Source organism: Engraulis encrasicolus, chromosome 1, assembly GCF_034702125.1.
Source record: "Engraulis encrasicolus isolate BLACKSEA-1 chromosome 1, IST_EnEncr_1.0, whole genome shotgun sequence".
In the NCBI taxonomy this organism is placed as follows: Eukaryota; Metazoa; Chordata; class Actinopteri; order Clupeiformes; family Engraulidae; genus Engraulis; species Engraulis encrasicolus.
Genome location: NC_085857.1, coordinates 32930282 through 32939290, shown reverse-complemented (window position 1 = coordinate 32939290; position 9009 = coordinate 32930282). Strand labels below are relative to the sequence as shown.

Sequence of the window (9009 nt, the reverse complement as noted above, 5' to 3'; positions counted from 1 at the left end):
CAGTTTGCACCACAAATTGTGTATAGACATCCTCTCATAACGTTTTCATTTTTCACCACAAATTGTATATAGACATACTCTCATAACGTTTTAATTTTGCACCACAAATTGGGTGTAAAACAATTTCTAAGGGAAAGAAAATAAGGGCCAATTTACACTGATTCGTGTCTATATTGTATCTATTGCGAATGCACTGTCCATTTACACTAAAATACTGGAAAACGAGTACACGTGGGGAATAAGAGAGTAAGTCTGAGAGAGGCGAAGACAACGATAGAATGAGAGATACAAAAAGAGAAGGACAGAGGATGGGGGTGGGGTGGGGGTGGAGTTATGGAGAGGGAATGGGATGCTAGATACCAGGGCTGCCGCTAGACATCAGCAGAGCACATAGGGCACCAATCAGTGCATGGGGCACCAACCACTTTGCCCCCAAAATTGCGGCCTCTTAAATTGAGATTGACTAAAGAAAATGTCATGAAAAAAATGTTGAATTACATTACAAAAAATATATGTATTAGTTAGTAGATTATTATTATTACTATTACTTAATCATGAGGGGGGCTCCTGGCCAGTTATGCTTAGGGCCTCCAAAACCTTAGCATCGACCCTAGATGTTAGATGCTCAACCAACCGGAATGGGCTGTGCGCTGTAGCAAGGGGTCAAATCCCACCCTGCGCACGGCGTCTGTCCTTGCCAGGAAGTAGTTGACCACGCCATCCACCAGCACACAGTCCTCATAGCCGTCCAGAGGGGCGTGTCGTTGTTTTTTTCGGCGCGATAGACACCCGCCCTCCCCCTCCGCTCCCACCTCATGCTCCAGAGTGAAGTAGAACTGGTCTCCTCCCACAGCACCCCCCAGCTGTGTCCAGATAAAACACAAACACACACGTAACACATACAGTACACGTACATTATTACATTACATTACACTTAGCTGACGCTTTTTTATTCAAAGCAACTTACACTTATTTTTTAAGTACAGGGTATTGGTTACAATCCCTGGTGTAGTGTGCCTGGAGAAGTGTGGGGTTAGGTGCCTTGCTCAAGTGCACCTCAGCCATGGAGTGTGGTGGGGAGTGGTAAGGGTGGGATTTGAACCTGTAATCCTCTGATCTAAAGTCCATCTCCTTAACCACTACTAGGCCACGGCTGCCCCTACCGTACTGTACGTACTGTACACTGTACATACTGCAGGCACGTGCACTCCAATACGGCAGGGGAGGCACGGCCTCACCAGCTCCACATGAGAATGATGAGATGCAGTAAATGTGAATAATAGTAACAATAACAGCTATTGTTTTCGAGTATCTGCACCATAACTACCATTTGAGCAGTATTTAAACAATTTCACTCATTTTCAATCATTTTCGTGGCCAAAGTCGTAATATTTGCCCATTTCATGTCAAATTGCTCCGAATACGCTGAATTTGAGGCAACTCTGAATTGGCCTCACCCCGGAATGCGCAATCCCTTGTTAACAAGCTTGAGCGCATGCGCCATTTTGCCCGTTCTGTGAATGCAACCTGGTAATATTGTATTAAACGTTTTTATACCTTAATAGAAGTATGTATGGTGTGCCCTCATTTCCTGATATTTTTTTTTTACTATTTTCTACGTGTGATTATCATTTCTTTAGTCTGAACGCTTTGGCATAACACCCACTGAAAGATACAGAGGTGAGGCGAACAGTAGCCTGGCCGCAGGCTCGTTCTGGCGTTGAGAGTCTTGCTGGCCAGTTACGTCATAGCGAATCTGAAGTTCACAATACAGTCAGTCGGTGTTGTTGGCTAGCTTGTTCACTTTGACTGCTACAAGTGGATTTCATAACGAAACTAAGAGCATTCTCAAAGTTGGATTTCCAGGGGGAATATATGTGATAAAGAATGGAGGACCGACAGAGCTGAAGGGTTTGCTACTGCAGGTGACCGGTCAGAAGATAAGAACTACCCGATCATTTCAAAGTGAGTGGTAGGCCTACAACAGAAAATATTTTCCCCTGTGTCTTGTTTGCAACCGGCGAGAATGTGTGGAAGACCATACGCATGGGATTTTACGACTTAACAATTCACTAAGGAGCCTCACGAAACACAAATTCTCGCGGCTACTCATATTCAATGCCAAATTGCTTTGGAGACGTTTGGGGCGTCTCGAATAGATGTGGTTTTGGATGGACAGCACCGGCTAAACTAACGTTAGCATGCACAACGCCAAAGTGATGGAGGAGAACCGTGAAAGAGCGGCGCATGGACCCGATTTACGAGTTAAGGTAAGACCAGTGTTTCCTATGTGTGTGAAGCCTGTGTTTGTGAGACCCGTGGGGAGAGAGAGAATCCGCCGTGATTCTGTCCAGTGTGGTAGCTTTTGTGATGGGCACCGGATTCTCATGTGCCCTGTAACTGTTTGTAAAGTTGAGTACAGGGTACCGTTGAGGTAAATCAAATATACCCGTGTAACTACAAGACTCTGATTTAATTCCAAAGTGTAGGCATAACAGAAATGACTGTCCCAAAATATTTGGTGACCATATCGAAGCTTGTGTAATATCTGTTTATGTTGACATTCGCTTCCTGCCACACCTTTGTCCCACATCGCTTGCCGTAGCCTCGTACAAGTAGATGTAGGCCTACATTTGCACGAGAATCCAGTGCGTATCACAAAAGCGATCACACCATTTTTTTCTGTGGTGCTCAGCGGTCTATATGACACCATGTTTTGAATCCTGTGTGTCTTTCATTGAGCATCCGCCGTGATGCTCAGTCCACATTTGTGCTGCTGTGTGGTTTATGTGAGATCACTGTTTGAATCCTGTGTGTGTGTGTGAGAGAGCAGTGGGCTGTGAAGGAGCTTACACTCTCCCCTCCTCTTCTCCTCTCCTCTCCTCTCCCCTCCTCCTCTCCTCTCCTCTCCTCTCCTTTCCTTTCCTTTCCTTTCCTCTTCTCTCCTCTCCTTTCCTCTCCCCCTCTCCTCTCTTCTCTCCTTTCCTCTCCCCCTCTCCTCTCTTTTCCCATCTCCTCTCCTCTCTTTTCCCATCTCCTCTCCTCTCCTCTTCTCTCTTCTCCTCTCCCTCTCCTCTCCTATCCTTAATCTCCTCTCCACTCCTCCTTTCTCCTCTCATCTAATCTCCTCTCCTCTCTTCTCCTCCCCTCTACTCCTCTCTCATCTCCTCTCCTCTCTCCTCTTCTCTCCTCCTCTCCTCCCCCCTCCTCTTCTCTCCTCTCCTCTCCTCTTCTCTCCTCTCCACTACTCTCCTCTCCTCTGCTCTGCTGTCCACATTGGTGCTGTGTGGTTTATGTGAGACCACTGTTTGAATCCTGTGTGTGTGTGTGTGTGTGTGTGTGTGTGTGTGTGTGTGTGTGTGTGTGTGTGTGTGTGTGTGTGTGTGTGTGTGTGTGTGTGTGTGTGTGTGTGTGTGTGTGTGAGAGAGAGATCTAATAGCATTTTCTCTGCGGAAATGCAGTATGTCAAAATATGTAGGCCTACCTTATGTTAAGAAAGCTGCTATGACATAATGGAACTTGTCGGTAGGCCTATTTGGCAATTATTTATTTGAAAATCTGATATTGAAAAAGTTACTGCCTCACCAGCCATAAATCCCACCGCACGTCACTGACATACTGTACATACAGTAACAACTTTAGTGTCATTAGGAATGTTTACTGGCCTGCAATTTAGGACAGAAGTGAACGTGAGACAGGCTTACCACATCCAGGTTTGGCACAGCTTCCATAATCTCCACAAACTTCTCAATGCTGGTGTCCTTCACAAACAGGAAATCATCATCCACCCACAGGAAGTACTTGCTGGTTACCTGGGAGACAAGCAAATTCCGACCTGCAAACCAGCCCTGGCAAAATAATAATAATAATTTATAAAAATACAACAAAAAAACCCGAAAAAACGACAACAACAACAACAGCAAAAATCACACACTACAAAAATGCACTATGACTGGAACAAATATTCAGTATAATAAATATTAAGTATGAAATGAGGGGTATATAGGGACAGTACCTGAGCATGAGGCATGGTGTACTGGTAAACATTGTGACCCTCCACTTTCTCTATCTTGAGGCTGTCATCTGCGATAAGGATTTGTATGTCCGGGTATTTCTCCCTGATGCTTTTGATCAAGACTGCCAGCTGTTTATATCGTAAAAATGTCTTGGTGACTATGGTCACCATTGAATTAATATCTGGTCAGTAGAGAGAGAGAGAGAGAGAGAGAGAGAGAGAGAGAGAGAGAGAGAGAGAGAGAGAGAGAGAGAGAGAGAGAGAGAGAGAGAGAGAGAGAGAGAGAGAGAGAGAGAGAGAGAATGAACATACAGCCTTTACCCTCACAGTAGATTTTCTTGTAAGGAATGATTTGAGACACTACCTGCGCCCGGGTCATAAAGAACAGGAATAGAAGGCTTCTGGATTGTGATCGGAAACATGACCTCATGGTCCTCAAAAATAAAGTGCACTGAGGAGAAAGACAGATTTGAGTAACCACAGCCTACATACTGTAGTCATTCAGGTATAAGCAAAACAGGCTGTGAGCTTAAAAAACTGCTAATATTGCAGGGCCCAGGTAAAGGTGAAGGTGGTGGTAAGTATTTGTTGTGTCCAGGGCCACTGATGGCTTTGGACGGGCCTTGGACAAAGTCATCAAATACATTCACCCCCCCACCCCGCCACACCCCCACAACTCAATCCATAAATACACTACAATGTCTGAAGGACCCAATTCTGAGCCCGGCTTCTCCCTGGCTGGGACAGCTGATCCCTTTGTCATCCCCTGTTGGCACAGTCCTGATCGTGTAATTAGCAGACTTGTACAAAATTCCGAATTGAAATTCACAGTAGGCCATATAATGCCTTAATATGAACACTAGATGGTGGTGTTCTATGTACTCTCAATGGGTGGTAAGGTAAGGTAATGACAAAATGGGAACACTAGATGGTGCTGTATATGTATCAGTATGTGTCAATTGACCCCTTTAGAGTTTATAAACAGATATGACATAATTTGCCTGCATGCGCACCGCTGCCTCAAAAAATTGACCATCACTTGTACCGAGACTGGACAGGTGTTTTTTTCCCGAAATAAGATAACAGATGCTCGCGCTTACTTCAGATATGCAGTGGGCACCACAAACACGGGCATTCCTGGTTATGTCATTTGTCCAGTCAGTAGTTTAATGTCTTGTAACAACAAACATATCCTATGCTTCTGGAACAGCCTCTTCCCTCTCAAAATAGCATAACAAGTGTACTTTTCAGAATCTCTATTTTTTTTTATCCAAGTACACCCTTCAGAATGGCAGTTTTTCTCTCTTTAGTGTCTGCACTGTCAACCAGTATTACATACAGCCTAATGATTCTATGCATTACATTACATTACATTGCATTTTATAAAGGGTCTGCCAAATGCAATATAATGTAATGTAATGCATAGAATCGAATCGCTACCTCCCGATCGTGATCGAATCGGATCGTGAGGGCAGTGCCAATCCACACCACTAGCGGGTCACTAGGTGAACTGCAGGTATGGGTAAAATAGGAAGTGGTGAGGCTGTATGTAATGCGATCCGATCCGATCCGATTCAATTCTACAATGCATTGCAATGCATTACATTTCTACTGAGAGCAAAGCAAAAGTTTCATCAGTCATGATGAGGCAATACAAGTTGTCAGATACTGAGCAACAATTTATTGGCTGTTTTCTGTATCAGTCTGTATCAGTCTTGCAATGCTTTGAAGTAGTTTCATTTCATTTAACACTCATTTGCTCCCGAAATATCCACGGAAGTAATTGAAACTTAAAAAAATCACTGCATCGATTCTGGAATTTGCCGCATTTAATTGGATCGTCCATGCCCCGCATTGGATTGCATCGCCAGATCAGTCATTGTTGACACCACTAGTGGCCGCTGTCGAGAGAGCGCAGCCCATTGTTTCTGGATGGAGTCTGCACTCCCCCTAGAGTACCACCCAGAAGAGTGGAGTCTCTCGTAATACCCTTAAAGAATCTCTGGTGTGTTTGAGTCAACGATGCGCACGCATTCATGAGGACGTCGATTCTGAATCGGTCAATTCCCGGCACCTGTTGGGCTGCTTCCACCACCACCTAGCGTTCGTATTATGGTATTACTTCGAATTTCAATTCAAAATTTCGTACAAGACTGGTAATTAGAACATTGAACGTAGACCCTTCCCCATTCACTCCCTCTACAACTTACCCAAATCTTGCATCTTTAAGAGGTACACGGCACTGCTGTATGTCACCTGTGCCAGCATCTCATTCAGGGTGACCAGGCTGGTGGCACTGATCTCCAATGCACTCTGATTCTGGCCTGTGACTGCTTGGCCCTCTGGGAACGTCGGCACTGCCATGACACCATGTTTGGCATTGAGGATCACCTACAGTATGCATCCACACAAAGAGGCTGAGCAGCACACAAACAAACAGGCAGACACCTGCCAATGGTCCCACATGATAAACCTAGTTAGGCTAACCTAAAGGAAGAGGAAAACCTGCTAATATATAGCTCACAGGTGTCATTTAGTTAAGGAAATGAGGACTCCAGGCTCTTCCATTAGATGATTTACCACTATGTCAAAGTTACCTCAACCTGGTTCACCTCTGAACAATGTTCTTTGAATACTCCCCAGGATGGACAATAAAACATGGCACAATATGTCAACATTTCCATTTGATTATTTGATTTGATTATTTCCGATACTTAACTCATTGAGTGCCAGCCATTTTCAAATTCAGACCAGGGGGTTGGCAGGCTTTTTTCAACCAACCTTTTTCGTCCATGTGAACAACAAACATGCCAGATCAACGTGTTAGGCCCAACCCCCATAAAAAAAAAACACAATTGACGTGATATCAAGTCTTTGGCACTGTGCCATACATTCTGAAAAGACGCGTTTTCAAGTCCATGGCACTCAAAGAGTAGCCTGGGCGAGAAGCCGACTGTTGACTCCGTCAATCAGTCTGGCAAAAGCCATGAGGAATCCGTCTCCGTGGAGGGTGGTAGATGGTCTGATCTTACTCTATCATTTAAAATTAATTGGCGTTCCAAACTCAAATTAAAACCCATATTGTGCTTTATTAGCATGCCTGTTACAATATAGCGTCGCAAAAGCAAACAAATAACAAAATGAAAGTATGAATATAGTTACCTTAACCAATCAGTAACGGAGCTCGCGGGTGAGTTCCGCGTCATCACTCTCAACTGTTTGCAGATTGGCTAAACACTGAGAGAACCGAGCTCGAGGCTTTTGCCAGACTATGTGCGGAGCCAAAATCTTTGGGTGGAGTATATAGGATGGCGTCGCGAGGCTACTCAATGAGCTACGAATGCCCCACGATACAATACAATGCGATTTGATATTACTTTTTTCCAATAACTTTTTTACACTTCTATTATGTTATGGAGCTAGGGCATTGGGCAGGGGCCAGCGATTTGATTATTTTCGATACTTAATGCCCCACGATAGGATGCGATTCGATTCAATCGTCAGATTATATCGCGATATGTCCATACATTTCGATTATTATTTACACCCCTAGTACCTCCTGACTCTGGTGATGGTCACATCAGCACAGCTAAACTATTCAGTGTTTAGTTGGGTTTGTGATGAAGCTATTCCTTCACATGAAACTATTCTCTACACATGAACAGTAGTCATCAAGAAACGAACCCAAAACTCAAGTTGTATGGTTGTCACTTGATGAGCTATGAAAGCCCTCTAGTATGGTGTTGTTGGGAAAAGGGTGCCTGCTCTTGGTGTCAGGGTTATTTTTTTTATATAGCCAACGGGGCTCTCATTAATGTTTTCCTCCATTGTTTGACTCTACCACAAACTGAACAGGGAAGTTCGGAATATTGCCCTGATGGTTTTGTCAATATTGCACCATACACATGCGTCTGCGTACATTGTGGCCTCTACTGTGCACAAAATTGACACAAAATTCTTATGGCAATTTGTTCATGCATGAAAAGTGCACATGCACATGTATCCAGCAGCAAACATGTCCCTGCCTAAAGGTATACTTTGTTTCATGCAATGGCCTCTCTGCATGTGTCTTTAGTTCTGGGTCCTATACAACAAAGCTGATTCAGGATAAGTTAAGGTTAGGTTAAGAGGTAAATCATCTAATACAAGAGCTTTTCTTTAGAAAATGAGGACTTACCTCTTAACTTAACCTTAACTTATCTTGAACCAGCTTTGTAGTATAGACCCCTGTCTGCCATTTCAATAAGCTAAAACCAGCGGAGATACAGCAAATATGTTGGGCTTGTTTATTTGTTTTGTTTATGTTTACTTGTTTATTTGTCAACACGGTGGAGCCTTAGAATTTCCCTATGCAAAGCAGAGAGAAATGTGCTTCGCTAAGTTGAGTTTTTTGTTCTGTACGTTGTTAAAATGAATGAGTGCAAACCTTAAACACACCCCTTCTTCCATGAGCATGCACAGCCAACCCTGGAAAGATTTTATAGATTGATTAAGGGATGAAACGTCATTTACTACTAATTTTACTCTACATATACGAGCCACCTTTTCTAAAATCAGGTCTTTAAAAAAAACACACAAACAAAAAGCATCTCTTTTAAATAGATTTTTTATGAAGGCAAACCAAATTGTTTTACTTTAGTGTGTAGCCATTGACTACTTAACGAGTCGGCAAGTTTATTTAAATGATTGGGTGTAACCACACTTGATTTTCATAATATCAGTTTCATAATATAATAAAAACAATATAATTAGGGCTGGGCAACGTTAACGCGTTAACGGTGCGTTAACTATTGAGGTCAATATCGCCCGACAATTTTGTTAACGTTATAACGCAGCAGGGTTTTTTTCGTGTTTTTTTTCTTTTATTTTTTTTGCCTTTTATGACCGTCGTTCGTGGCTTTTATTTTGAAAGCGTCAGCGCGCTTACTGCTGACAGAGAAGAAGAATGTCTAGAAAAGTAGTCAAAACAAAACAGGCATAGCCTACAGAAGGAC

At 43.3% G+C, this 9009-nt stretch overlaps 1 protein-coding gene across 1 annotated transcript in view; it reads right to left on the bottom strand.

Moving 5' to 3' along the window:
• The window catches only part of LOC134457056 (beta-1,4 N-acetylgalactosaminyltransferase 2-like), a 9834-nt gene extending 1898 nt beyond the window's left edge, over positions 1 to 7936 (bottom strand). Inside the window, exons 1-6 of the mRNA XM_063208824.1 lie at positions 7919 to 7936; positions 6226 to 6406; positions 4380 to 4466; positions 4016 to 4197; positions 3705 to 3848; positions 635 to 863 (exon numbers count right to left, since the gene is read on the bottom strand). Coding sequence (XP_063064894.1) covers positions 635 to 863; positions 3705 to 3848; positions 4016 to 4197; positions 4380 to 4466; positions 6226 to 6406; positions 7919 to 7936 — 841 coding nt within the window. The remainder of the gene's footprint in view (positions 1 to 634; positions 864 to 3704; positions 3849 to 4015; positions 4198 to 4379; positions 4467 to 6225; positions 6407 to 7918) is intronic.
• Positions 7937 to 9009: the final 1073 nt, after the last annotated feature.